The sequence below is a fragment of the Haliotis cracherodii genome, unplaced genomic scaffold, assembly GCF_022045235.1.
Source record: "Haliotis cracherodii isolate W230 unplaced genomic scaffold, xgHalCrac1.p SCAF_3, whole genome shotgun sequence".
Taxonomy (NCBI): Eukaryota; Metazoa; Mollusca; class Gastropoda; order Lepetellida; family Haliotidae; genus Haliotis; species Haliotis cracherodii.
In genome coordinates, this window is record NW_027266286.1 from 40,269,615 (window position 1) to 40,284,570 (window position 14,956).

The following is a 14,956-nucleotide window of genomic DNA, read 5'->3' on the forward strand; positions in this document are numbered from 1 at the left end:
GGATCGTCTATGGAGAATTCTACGATGACATTGGAGATTGTTTGATTCTGATAGGTTAAAAAGAGGTTTCCTTTTTGCTACGAAAACCTCTTTTTTTTAAATATTAAGCCTTTTCACACAAAAACGTGCGTATTAGTAAATCGTTTACCTACATATTGATTCATAAAAAATGTCTTGATCGATCACCCATAGGAACCGTAAAACGTATCGATATATCCTCTATTACACGTTGGCTCTCAAATGCAAGCCAGGTCTCTCTATACATGGAGATTTGAAAGTCCATCAGAAAACACTCCTCCATTTGAAAGGCCGCAAAAATAAAGTAGTAGAATGTTTATTCATAAAGTTTGTTGGAAAAATTGTTCGTTTAGCACTTTAAAAACTATTTCTACAACCTCTACAATTCCATGTAATGACTTGTGAGTCCAAACAGCGCACAGCAGTTTGCGATTTGCTTTGGACGGTTACTTGTCAACCTCTTTTCGAAAAACTGTGTTTTGAACACTTATTTTGAAATGTTCTAAGATAGCATGTACCCTGCGTTGCACGAGAACACCGTTTTCAAAGCGTTCTTGCCGTCATAGTCTAGTGGAGATAAACCCACTGTGTTTTGAACTCGAAATAAGAGGTATCTCCTCTACACTTGGACTACATCAAATCTGAAAACACATTAGGCTTATCTCCTAAATGTCCACATGGCTTGGTATAATTACACTTCCATTTCATTTCCACTATTTTATCAAAAGTAGAGTCGTGTTGTTCTGGAGCTTAGTTCGGTCATGTACATGATATTTGCAACATTACGGACCAAATCCTTTATGAATTGAGAAAAGGCTTCTCACATTCATAAAACCGTTTCAATGCTATCAAACCGTTACTATCAAACAAAAGACACCCAAGTAATGGACAGAGTAACATTTTCTTTAGGATCACCAACCTGATCAGTGTCGATTTCTCTGAGTAAGTTTCATGTCGCTATTGACACGATTAGGTATTGAGGTCGGTATTCACCTTACTCGTGACGGAGGTTTCCAAAAGGTTGTTTTACAAGATTCCTAGAGGTCAACAAAGGTAGTTGCAAATCACATCACACGTTGCTATATATGCATACACAAGTAATGGATGCAAATAACACGATGAGTTTGTCAGGGCGGTCATATCTACATTCAGTGATTCTTGCTGGTCACGTTTCATAGACTTCAGACTTCAGACTTCAGAGTGGATGTCGAACTTGTCGTAGGTGACGAAAATGCAAATGCACACCAAAACCCTGTGATATATTTTGTTTGTTTCCTCAGTGTTATATGAAGAAGAAAACTCCAGGACTAATCGACCGGAAGGAGGAATCTAGCACAGACGATTGGATATAGAAGGAGACATCTTGGAGAAGACTTTAAAATTCTTCGCTGCATGAATTATAGATGGGGATGAATAACATGAATTTAATCACGTGTAATTGTTATAAAGCAGAATGTTATAAGAATTTGTATTGGTCTGGCATTCATGTAGTTAGGTACTTGATTTAAATTATGTACGTTCATCATTGTGTGTATTGTGTTATTGTTGTTTACTTCAGTTCAGACCTGAAGAACACCAACATTGTACCTATAATTACTGTATCTCGTATTTGAATCGTGGTCCAGTCTATGGTTCGAAAAACTACCCCATAGATTGACAACACAACTCTATTTGAAGAAATTTATGAAAGTAATTACTAACTGACAGTAAGTTTCCATCACAAGCAGGGGCGGTGGGGTAGCCTGGTGGTCAAAGTGTTCGCTCGTCAGCCGTAGACTCGGGTTCGATACCCAAATGGGAAATTGTGTGAAGCCTATTTCTGGTGGCTCCCGCCGTGATATTGCTCGGATATTGCTAAAGGTTACGCAAAACCATACTCACTCACTCGCTCATCACGAACAACTGGACTGAACGAACTGAACTGTTATACGTTCGGATGGCAATGAGTACTGTTTGAGGATTAGCTGTATCAGGGCTGTTCAAGGCCTCTGTGACGTCTCCACAACCGGTCATTATAAGCGTGTAGAGACAATCACGTGTTGGTGATCTTTTGTGCTAATCAACAGGAAATAGTAATTATAGTAATTGTGACGCATAGCAACGCCTGCTACATATTCCGCTGCTGGAGCCGCGCTGGTAAACAGAGAGAGCTACACGTACAGAGGATACCATGGTGTACATTGTGGGGCTGCTGGCATTGTGTATTGTGTGTAGGTTATGTGCATGAACAAGTGCCAACGTGTTGGTGCTATCAGCACAGAGCGCGCAGCAGTTACGTCAACACTATACCCAACCCGGCCTGAATGGTCCGTTCCTTTTGAGATACCCAGTGGCTGTGTCACTGATTTTAAGTACCGTTATAATTGTTTAATGTAGCAGGTATATGAACACTTTTGCGTCTTGAAAATATGCAGAGATGTGGGCTCAAAACAAATCTGTACTTTTGAAATTACAGATTTGTTTAAAGTTTGATCAATTTTATCACGATAGTGTTTAAACGAGTTCTCAGCCTCCATCTGCTTGAAAAAGATCATCCTCAATGAAAATCTCGAGTGCAATATGGCCATCCTCATCAATAAAGAGTACTTCATGAGCAAAGCCAGAATCTTTGACGAGACATGATCATGATAGACAGTATGTCTGTAACACTTATTATATTAGTAATCATTTCAAATCTTCCATTTCAAGAGGCCATATCATGCAGGTCACTGTGTTTTATCTTTGGACAAGGTTATTGACTCCACTGCAAATGACTGAAACAGTTGTTGACTGTGGTTTGAAATCTTCCCTAAGCATCATTTACCCTGACTTTGAAAAATATACAACATAAACAGAGTTGTATTGTCAAAAGACATGAATAATATATCAATATCATTACAAGTTATGCCATGATTGAGAATAAAAAGGAAGTTATTGTGTCCACAGTTTGGAAGATCAGTTGTTCAGTATTCGATCAACCATTAAGACTGACCACAGTACACGCAACTCCCTTTAATCTACAGAATGTCACAATTGTCAGCCAGTATTGTCAGGGCTAGTGGTGCCGCATTGATAGGGCTTATGGTGCCGCATTGACATCATTGACAGGGCTAATTGTTCCGCATTGACAGGGCTAATTGTTCCGCATTGACAGGGCTAATGGTGCCGCATTCACAGGGCTAATGGTGCCGCATTGACAGGGCTAATGGTGCCGCATTGACAGGGCTTATGGTGCCGCATTGACAGGGCTAATGGTGCCGCATTGACAGCATTGACAGGGCTAATGGTTCCGCGTTGATAGGGCTTATGGTGCCGCATTGACAGGGCTAATGGTGCCGCATTGACAGCACTGACAGGGCTAATTGTGCCGCATTGACAGGGCTAATGGTGTCGCATTGACAGGGCTAATGGTGCCGCATTGACAACATTGACAGGGCTAATTGTGCCGCATTGACAGGGCTAATGGTGCCGCATTGACATGTCTACAGGTGCCGCATTGACAGGGCAAATGGTGCCGCATTGACAGCATTGTAAGGGCTAGTGGTACCGCATTGACAGGGCTAATGGTGTTGCATTGACAGGGCTAATTGTGCCGCATTGACAGGGCTAAAGGTGCCGTATTGATAGGGCTAATGGTGCTGCATTGATAGGGCTAATTGTGCCGCATTGACAGGGCTAATGTGCCGCATTGACAGCATTGAAAGGGCTAATGGTTCCGCATTGACAGGGCTAATGGTGCCGCATTGGCAGGGCTAATGGTTCCGCATTGACAGGGCTAATGGTTCCGCATTGACAGGGCTAATGGTGCCGCATTGACAGGGCTAATGGTGTCGCATTCTTTCCATTTTAAAATTCAAGTAAAAGACATCTCGGTTCACAAGAAAAGAATCTCAGTCTCTAAAATTGAAGAAACAAAAACAACATGACTCTGCTTCCAAAACCCTGGTTTAAACGTCGTCCAGTGAAGTCGTTATAACAGGACTAACTGTATTCTATTATAAAAAAAACCTTTTACTTTTTCAACAGGTTAGCTGCGTCTCAGCACGTGTAACATTTTGTAGTGGCAATTCTAGGACAGTGTCATACTGGTGACGTCAGTAAACTGTTTAAAGTTTATCATTTTAAGTTTGATCAAAGTTGATACCTTTATTGTTTCTGCATGATAATATCAGGACAATGTGTTACTTGCGACGTCAGCATGGCCATAGCAGGGCATTGTGTTACTGGCACTTCTGCATGACAATATCAGGAAATTGTGTTACTTGCGACGTCAGCATGACCATAGCAGGGCATTGTGTTATGGCACTTCTGCATGGCAATATCAGGACATTGTGTTACTTGCGACGTCAGCATGACCATAGCAGGGCATTGTGTTCTTGGCAACGTCAGCATGACAATAGCAGGACATTGAGTCACTGGCGACTCGACATTTGAATGGTTTAAAGTTTAACCTTTAAGTTTGATCAAAGTTGATAACTTTATTGTTTCGCCGCTTCAGCTCAATGCCAGCAATTTGATGCACTGAACAAATATATCATCGACAAAGCCGCGGGCACCTCCATACCAGTCAGTGCAGCCAGCAAGTCACTTAATGTATCGATAGGTATGGCCCTCATACAGCTAACCTCACTGGTAAGTACCATCACAGCTAACCTCACTGGTAAGTACCATCACAGCTAACCTCACTGGTAAGTACCATCACAGCTAACCTCACAGGTAAGTACCATCACAGCTAACCTCACTAGTAAGTACCATCACAGCTAACCTCGCTGGTAAGTACCATCACAGCTAACCTCGCTGGTAAGTACCATCACAGCTAACCTCGCTTGTAAGTACCATCACAGCTAACCTCGCTGGTAAGTACCATCAAAGCTAACCTCACTGGTAAGTACCATCAAAGCTAACCTCACTGGTAAGTACCATCAGAGCTAACCTCACAGGTAAGTACCATCACAGCTAACCTCACTGGTAAGTACCATCACAGCTAACCTCACTGGTAAGTACCATCACAGGTAACCTCACCGGTAAGTACCATCACAGCTAACCTCACTGGTAAGTACCATCACAGCTAACCTCACTAGTAAGTACCATCAGAGCGAACCTCACAGGTAAGTACCATCACAGCTAACCTCACTAGTAAGTACCATCACAGCTAACCTCACTGGTAAGTACCATCACATGTAACCTCACTGGTAAGTACCATCAAAGCTAACCTCACTGGTAAGTACCATCACAGCTAACCTCACTAGTAAGTACCATCAGAGCTAACCTCACAGGTAAGTACCATCACAGCTAACCTCACTAGTAAGTACCATCACAGCTAACCTCACTGGTAAGTACCATCACAGCTAACCTCACTGGTAAGTACCATCACAGCTAACCTCGCTGGTAAGTACCATCAGAGCTAACCTCACAGGTAAGTACCATCACAGCTAACCTCACTAGTAAGTACCATCACAGCTAACCTCACTGGTAAGTACCATCACATGTAACCTCACTGGTAAGTACCATCACAGCTAACCTCACTGGTAAGTACCATCACAGCTAACCTCACTAGTAAGTACCATCAGAGCTAACCTCACAGGTAAGTACCATCACAGCTAACCTCACTAGTAAGTACCATCACAGCTAACCTCACTGGTAAGTACCATCACAGCTAACCTCACTGGTAAGTACCATCACAGCTAACCTCGCTGGTAAGTACCATCACAGCTAACCTCGCTGGTAAGTACCATCACAGCTAACCTCGCTGGTAAGTACCATCACAGCTAACCTCGCTGGTAAGTACCATCACAGGTAACCTCGCTGGTAAGTACCATCACAGCTAACCTCGCTGGTAAGTACCATCACAGCTAACCTCGCTGGTAAGTACCATCAAAGCTAACCTCACTAGTAAGTACCATCAAAACTAACCTCACTGGTAAGTACCATCAGAGCTAACCTCACTAGTAAGTACCATCACAGCTAACCTCGCTGGTAAGTACCATCACAGCTAACCTCGCTGGTAAGTACCATCACAGCTAACCTCGCTTGTAAGTACCATCACAGCTAACCTCGCTGGTAAGTACCATCAAAGCTAACCTCACTGGTAAGTACCATCACAGCTAACCTCACTAGTAAGTACCATCACAGCTAACCTCACTGGTAAGTACCATCACAGGTAACCTCACCGGTAAGTACCATCACAGCTAACCTCACTGGTAAGTACCATCACAGCTAACCTCGCTGGTAAGTACCATCACAGCTAACCTCGCTGGTAAGTACCATCACAGCTAACCTCGCTGGTAAGTACCATCACAGCTAACCTCGCTGGTAAGTACCATCACAGCTAACCTCACAGGTAAGTACCATCACAGCTAACCTCGCTGGTAAGTACCATCACAGCTAACCTCGCTGGTAAGTACCATCACAGCTAACCTCGCTTGTAAGTACCATCACAGCTAACCTCGCTGGTAAGTACCATCAAAGCTAACCTCACTGGTAAGTACCATCACAGCTAACCTCACTAGTAAGTACCATCACAGCTAACCTCACTGGTAAGTACCATCACAGGTAACCTCACCGGTAAGTACCATCACAGCTAACCTCACTGGTAAGTACCATCACAGCTAACCTCGCTGGTAAGTACCATCACAGCTAACCTCGCTGGTAAGTACCATCACAGCTAACCTCGCTGGTAAGTACCATCACAGCTAACCTCGCTGGTAAGTACCATCACAGCTAACCTCACAGGTAAGTACCATCACAGCTAACCTCACTGGTAAGTACCATCACAGCTAACCTCGCTGGTAAGTACCATCAAAGCTAACCTCACTGGTAAGTACCATCAAAACTAACCTCACTGGTAAGTACCATCAGAGCTAACCTCACAGGTAAGTACCATCACAGCTAACCTCACTAGTAAGTACCATCACAGCTAACCTCACTGGTAAGTACCATCACAGCTAACCTCGCTGGTAAGTACCATCACAGCTAACCTCGCTGGTAAGTACCATCACAGCTAACCTCACAGGTAAGTACCATCACAGCTAACCTCGCTGGTAAGTACCATCACAGCTAACCTCGCTGGTAAGTACCATCACAGCTAACCTCACTAGTAAGTACCATCACAGCTAACCTCACAGGTAAGTACCATCAAAGCTAACCTCACTGGTAAGTACCATCACAGCTAACCTCACTGGTAAGTACCATCACAGCTAACCTCACAGGTAAGTACCATCAAAGCTAACCTCACAGGTAAGTACCATCACAGCTAACCTCACTGGTAAGTACCATCACAGCTAACCTCACAGGTAAGTACCATCACAGCTAACCTCACAGGTAAGTACCATCACAGCTAACCTCACTGGTAAGTACCATCAAAGCTAACCTCACTGGTAAGTACCATCACAGCTAACCTCGCTGGTAAGTACCATCACAGCTAACCTCGCTGGTAAGTACCATCACAGCTAACCTCACTAGTAAGTACCATCACAGCTAACCTAACTAGTAAATACCATCACAGCTAACCTCACTAGTAAGTACCATCACAGCTAACCTCACTGGTAAGTACTATCAAAGCTAACCTCACTGGTAAGTACCATCACAGCTAACCTCACTAGTAAGTACCATCACAGCTAACCTCACTAGTAAGTACCATCACAGCTAACCTCACTAGTAAGTACCATCACAGCTAACCTCACTAGTAAGTACCATCACAGCTAACCTCACTGGTAAGTACTATCAAAGCTAACCTCACTGGTAAGTACCATCACAGGTAACCTCACTGGTAAGTTCCATTAGGAATAATGAGAACATAATGGCATCAACATGACCTTTTGTGTGAATATGGGGAATGTCAACATCAGAGATGATGTCGCTGTCAAATTTCCTACACATTAAAATTGACACTTCGTGCTCGTTTACCGACCTTTGGTACACTTAAACCTCATCACTGACTGCCAACTTACATATTTGTACCTCATCACTGACTGCCAACTTACATATTTGTACCGCGTCACCGACTGCAAACATACATATTTGTACCTCATCACTGACTGCCAACTTACATGTTTGTACCTCACCACTGACTGCCAACTTATATATTTGTACATCAGTTCGTTTGACTAAAGTGCTCTGGGCTGCCGGTCTATAGTATATCTCCGCTGCGACTCATACTTGTAAATAACCATGACAGCCAAAAGAATAATTATTATGCATTGATATGTAAAACTTGTCTCAGTTCAGCAATGAGATTATACAATTTATTGATACATGTTCGATTTGAATTTACATCAAGGTTGGATCAGTGGGTAATCAAGCTTCAGTTCCCAACACTATGTAAAATACATTGATGGTTTTCCAGCATGCTAGTCCACAAAACACAAAACCGCGTAAACAGATGCAGTGCTAAGTTTGTCTATTTTTCCAAATCGCAATATGTAGTGATGTTAAGCTGTCGTATCTGAGCCTTATGTCCTGTTGGGTCGGTGTTTAGATCCAATGATTTTCAGAATTGGGTCAAATTAAACATGCAAAAGCCTGCCAAAATATTTTCACGAGTACTTTCCTGTGCATCTTAAATACACATGTGTCTTCTAATACAGGGAGCCTTCAGACAGGGCATTGCTTGGAATCTTGGTATCTCTGCATATACCACTGTATCAAAGCATAATTTTAAGAGGTCAAACATATAGCTGGGTTTAGTAAATAATTTACGCTTCTTAACTATCTGCAAAACATATTGCTGACGTATACCGGTATTTACTGACACGTTTGCCAAACAGCTTTAATAACATCATGGGTCTCGGTTTAAGACACCAACAATAGTCAGATGTAACTGTAAACAAATCCCAATATGGGCTACATCATGTTTGACGAATCTTTTTTTCTTAGAATCGTGGTTTCGGTTCTTGGAAGCGATCAAAGTGGAGATGTATTCAAGGTACTGAGAGACCACAGGTCTTTAGTACACAGAACGTAGGCTAGTATTGCCTGTTATTTCAAATTTGTGTCTGTAAAACAAGGCACGGGATATATCAATATTTTTAAAAGGACATACATTGTTATTGGCACTGGACAAGAGACTCTTGAATTTGCATAGGTTTACGTAACCTTCTTTCGACAACAGTAAACGTGAACAGAACAAGAATCAAAGGGGGGAATCATAAACGTTTGCCAAACAAGCTTTCGGGGAGACTACTTGGAGCACGTTAACATATTGCAATAGGTGTTGCACTACAGAACCTTGGCGCTACGACCCGTGAAGGTCCGGGGTAGAATAGGTCTTCAGCAACCCATGCTTGCCGTAAGAGGCGACTAACGGGATCGGGTGGTCAGGCTCGCTGACTTGGTTGATGCATGTCATCGATCCCAATTGCGTGGATCGATGCTCATGATATCAATCACTTTATTGACTGGTCCAGACTCGATTATTAACAGACCACCGTCATATAGCTGGAATATTGCTAAGTGCGGCATTAAACAACAAACCAACCAACCACCCAACCAACCTTGTAACTCGCTTGTCTTGAACTATGCTGATGAGAAGAATATTAATTAATAACTTGAGCATATGAGTGAACTTGGTCAGTTGTACCCACTCATACACTCTGTGCCTTCAATCAAGCAAATGTGTCTTAAAGAATAAGGCGTGCAGCGAGATAAGCAAGATAAGCAACAGATACAAGGACACACCGTCGTTCCCATTGCCGTTGTTTCTGGACGACACAGCGTATACACAGATAACACCCTGCCACGACAACCACGAACTCCTCCGCCATGAATACCTCTTTAACATCGCTAGTGATACTGTGCACGGTAAGAAGTGTTAGAGACGTTACCAGTCCGACCGAGTGACAGGCACACAAGGAAATAGTACTGACAAGAAGTGTCTACAGTCCGTATAGACTAATGACGGCATGCTTAAACAACAGTCTAAACACTTATTTGCAGAAAGGTTGTATTTCTGGGCATGGTTAACGAGAATATTGGAATGAGAACCCTGTATTCCGTAGCAAACTCAGAGGCGTTAGTTCCTTCTTAAACTCGGTTGAATAGTTTCGCTTTGATCCACGTACACATCATGTCATGATGGTTATGAGTATTGAAATTGAAATCTATTTTTTATGGAAAATATTTAAATACGAGCGTTATCATTTTCATACAGTTTAAACATGTAACGTTGTCAGTGCGTCCCTCCATTTCACAAACTGCTCGATGCGTCTCTGTTTTTGCAAATGTGTCTTGTTGTGTCGCATGACGTGTCCACAGTGTCTATTTACAGTGTCCTACGGGGACATTCATACTACATACGGCTTCAGATGGCATCAGTTATGTTCGTAGACAGCAGTATATACGTTGTTCTCGCACTATCTTCAGGTGTGTCTATGTGTGGAGGGAACGCTGAAGACCATCAAGGGTCAGCTGGTGAACGTGGTGGACAACTGTGACCCCGCTGATCCAAACTCGTGTGGGGCGGGCAAATGCTGCGTCAAGGAGGTTTGTTTGTTTCTTGTTTAACGTCGCATTCAGCAATATTACAGTAAGTGAGTGAGTGTTTAACGCCGCTATTAACAGTATTCCAGTCATATCACGGCGTGTTAGCTTAATGTGGGAGGAAAGCCCCAAGTGATGCAGGTCTCAGACGTTTACCACTTAGGTGAAACCCACGAGCACGGGTATGGTGCTGACAAACCTAGAAACATAATTGGGTGATATACCACTCAGTGGGTATCTCCCTTCCTACTATAAACATCCGTGGTGTTACTGGGCCACCAGGACCCTATGCACACACTAAGCGGCGATCCCAGTGTGTGTAACCAACCTGGACAGTGTGGATCGATGCTCATGCCGTCAGCCACCTGTTCTAGACTCCGTGGTGTCAAGACCGTGGTGTACAATCAGTATTATGCCTGGTTCATATGGCTGGTTATTCATTGGACACAGCATATTCATCTCTCTTCATTTAACATAGCATAGCGATATTTCAATGTCCTTGAGGAATTGTGCAGTTCAATAATCAATGCATCGTTCCTGAAATTCCTTCTGATACAATATTTTCAAACGACAGCTGTGACAATGAAACGCAATTTCTTCCTATCACAAACAGTTTACTATTCTTGAGTTGTTCTGTACGACATGTCAGATAAAGGTTTCCTTAGATAAGGCTAAGATGATTGCAATCAGGAATGGTGTCAGTAAACATGAAAAGTGTACTTTTGAAAAGAAAAGTAAAGTAATATAACCCTTAATATAAATACTTGGAATAATGTTTCCACCTAGACTTACTTGGTCAGGAACACTTACCAGTCAAGCATCTAAGGCTTTAATGGCGATATATAAATTGCTTTAAATAAATAGATATATATCTTTCAACTCAGCCACTACATTGTACGATGTAAGAATGTCTCAAATTGTAAAATATGGGTCTGAGATATGGGGTACAACCTATTGCAGTAGTACAGGTATATGTTCAGACTACGTATTTCTAGCGATGTCTTTGGAGTGGTTAGTTTGCCTCTATACAGCACCAGCTGGGCCACACTCCACGTTACAGTGTGCAGGTGTTAAGTCAATGTAGAGATGGCTGTCTGGGTTAGAGGATGTTAACGATGGATTATAATCGTTACCCGCGTCGATGTTACTAAATGCTGTAAAAGTTTATATTATATCGGCACATAATTGTGTATCTGGGGTAAGATATTGACTATTTTCTACTGATTTTCCTGTTTGGATTTCACCTGATGACAGTTGATATGTTTACGTCGCCTAGGCATGATTCAGTACCAAACATTGGATTCCTATCCAGGTGATCAAACTTACAACCAGAAATGTACATGTTACATCTCCAGCATAATATGTATTAAATATGTGTCAAGTTTAGTGGCGATTTTAAAAATACGATATGTGGAGCATTTACTAGAATTTGAAATATCCGCATTACAAATTGCTAATATATATCAACAAGAGTATTGGAGACATATGAATTCAACTAGGAAGGTAATATAAAATATGGGCGGCCATTCGGTCAAAAAATACAAAGTTGAAAAAAAAGGACAAAAGTACGCAATTAAGGTCAAATATTACGAATCAAGAACTAGATGTTACTACTAAAGGTCAAAATAAAATATTAATAGTCAAATGTTACGAAAAGACGTCTTAAGAAAAGAAAGAACAATGTGTACGAAAGAACGTCAGTGAGCACGAAAGGACGTTGACAATAAAGAACGCAAGATGGCGCTGTAATTTGTAAAACATTCCGAGTTTAATCGGCTTGTTCCGCCGTGCATAGTATATGATAACTGCATGCCGAGGTGCACAATGTATTACGTCATTCCTCGTGCACTCACCGTCTGACGTCATAAATAATATATATTTATAATGTATAATGTGTATAAACATGTTGCGTTAAGCTTTGTCACCGCTTAGGGCCTTGTCATAAATACAGTACATTGGTACATGTATTTTGTATACAACCTTAAAAAACTCTCACTAAACTAGGATTCATCTACAGTGATCCAATATAACTGTTCATGCTTGGTGCAACACGAGGAAGCTATGATGCCGAGTTTCGTTTCAGACGCACATTTTCATCTGAAAAGTGAACGTTGTGCGAGAGTTTGTTTTATTTAATAGCTTTTCGGAAACTGTGTGCGAACAAAATGCTGCCTAATATCTGAACAACAAATATATATACCAAATGGATTTGTATGCATATGTATAACTTACACATTCGTTAGGAAAAATAGCTCGCCATAAATAAAAGAAATCGAGCTTCATCTATGACGCCAGCGTTCGTTTTCAAACTATATTTATTTCGCTTGTTTACATCCACATTTATATGTGTGACGTCAGACGGTGAGTGCACGAGGAATGACGTAATACATTGTGCACCTCGGCATGCAGTTATCATATACTATGCACGGCGGAACAAGCCGATTAAACTCGGAATGTTTTACAAATTGCAGCGTCATCTGGCGTTCTTTATTGTCAACGTCCTTTCGTGCTCACTGACGTTCTTTATTGAAAACGTCCTTTCGTGCTCACTGACGTTCTTTATTGAAAACGTCCTTTCGTGCTCACTGACGTTCTTTATTGAAAACGTCCTTTCGTGCTCACTGGCGTTCTTTATTGTCAACGTCCTTTCGTGCTCACTGGCGTTCTTTATTGAAAACGTCCTTTCGTGCTCACTGACGTTCTTAATTTCTTCTTTCTTTTCTTAAGACGTCTTTTCGTAACATTTGACTATTAATATTTTATTTTGACCATTAGTAGTAAGTTTAGTTCTTGATTCGTAATATTTGACCTGAATTGCGTACTTTTGTCCTTTTTTTCAACTTTGTATTTTTTGACTGAATGGCCGCCCATAATAAAACTCTGATCTCCAAACATAGGAATTACCTGATTCATCCAAAATATTTTTAGAAAAAGATAATCATGTTTTAAGCCGTTAATTTACAAATGAGTCTCTGTACAAGACTGAATACAAACGATAGTTTGCTAAATTTCCCCGACATAAGCTTCGACCAGAGATTAAACAATCTCAACTTAACATCTAGACAATGTGGGGTTCCACGTAGCTCACCACAGAGCATTGTTAGAGGTGTGCTTTTCTTTACCGGTAATAATTTCCCGAGAAACTGTACATGAAACATTTCAATTAGTTAACCATGATCATAAACCCATACAGTATATATTGGCGTCAAAGAGATGGAGTTGGCATTTTAAAGAAATGCTGTGTAAACGTAAGATAAACTACATTGCTTTCGCTGCTTGGTCACACTGAGTTTTAACAGATGTAAGTAAATGTATTATTGCTTTGGAAATAAATACCAATATATTTGTATTCATCCATAAAAAATGTAAATGTTAACAGGATCTTGTTAATGTTTACAGTCAAAATAACTATGTACAGTAAAAGCAATTTTTTGTACTTTAAACTTAATTTATGACATTGACATAAATATATTTTATGAACGCTTCATTCACTATTGCAAAGGGAGAGTTCTGTCCTTTTCAGAAGATATTGTATGTAAGCTTCAATAATTCATTATTATGTACCCTAAACGAGTGGAAGGTGGACTTAAGCGCTGTACATGTATTTGTACGTTTGGTCACGAGGCAACTATACTGGATATCGATATCGGTCTATCTGTTTCTTGTTTGCCGATACTGCCAAAAGAATGCCACATATGCTTAGATTCATGACGTAAACGTTTACTTGTATATTTACAAGGGTACTTTGTATTTCCATGTATTTCCAGGGAATGGCTTACATACCTGAGGCCACTGGCCCTAAACCTGCATACGTTATCCGATGCCAGGCTCTGGGTACCGCGGGACGGATGTGTTTCCTCAGCATGAACTCGCACGAGACTTGTCCCTGTGCCAGCGGCCTCACGTGCAAGGCTGGAGTACTGGGGTTCTTTGGCCACTGTTCGTAAACATATCGACAAATAAACGTTGCTAACATATTGCTTGTTTGTTGGTTTGTTGTTTAACGCGGCAATCAGCAATATTCCAGCTATATGACGGCGGTCTGTAAATTATCGAGTCTGGATCAGACAATGCAGTGATTGCCATCATGAGCATTGATCTACACCATTGGGATCGATGACATCAACCAAGTCAGCGAGCCTGACCCCCCGATCCCGTTAGTCGCCTCTGATAGTCACCTTTAACGGCAGGCCTATTCTCACCCGGATCACCACGGTTTGCGAACTGATCGGGAATTGTATGTCCTGCATTTTGACATATGAAGAAACTTGACGCCTGAAGAAAGTTGCATGTTTGTAAAACAACCCTCCCTCCCCAACAACAAATATACACAACACAATTTACAATGCTTCAAAGCAGGCATAACATCATCGTGGATTTTGCAGGATGGTGCTCTACTTATGTCAATAGTGCACTGCATCCACTGAATTCACACACTCCTTTTAACAAACATCTTTATTACTCACACGTCGACGAAACGTTT

General features: G+C 41.5%; 1 protein-coding gene across 1 annotated transcript; it reads left to right on the forward strand.

Moving 5' to 3' along the window:
* Nucleotides 1–9,659: 9,659 nt before the first annotated feature.
* On the forward strand, nt 9,660–14,450 carry LOC139474701 (uncharacterized). Its single transcript, XM_071257802.1, has 3 exons — nt 9,660–9,795; nt 10,357–10,476; nt 14,241–14,450. Exons 1-3 carry the CDS (start codon nt 9,757–9,759, stop codon nt 14,418–14,420), a joined length of 339 nt encoding a protein of 112 aa, XP_071113903.1. The 5' UTR covers nt 9,660–9,756; the 3' UTR covers nt 14,421–14,450.
* The last annotated feature ends 506 nt before the right edge of the window (nt 14,451–14,956 follow it).

Bases quoted from the DNA above. Each gene is read 5' to 3' on its own strand.
- LOC139474701 (XM_071257802.1), top strand. From the start codon at position 9,757: ATGAATACCTCTTTAACATCGCTAGTGATACTGTGCACG. The intron at 9,796-10,356 runs GTAAGAAGTGTT...CACTATCTTCAG, and splicing joins CGCTAGTGATACTGTGCACG to GTGTGTCTATGTGTGGAGGG. The intron at 10,477-14,240 runs GTTTGTTTGTTT...ATGTATTTCCAG, and splicing joins GCAAATGCTGCGTCAAGGAG to GGAATGGCTTACATACCTGA.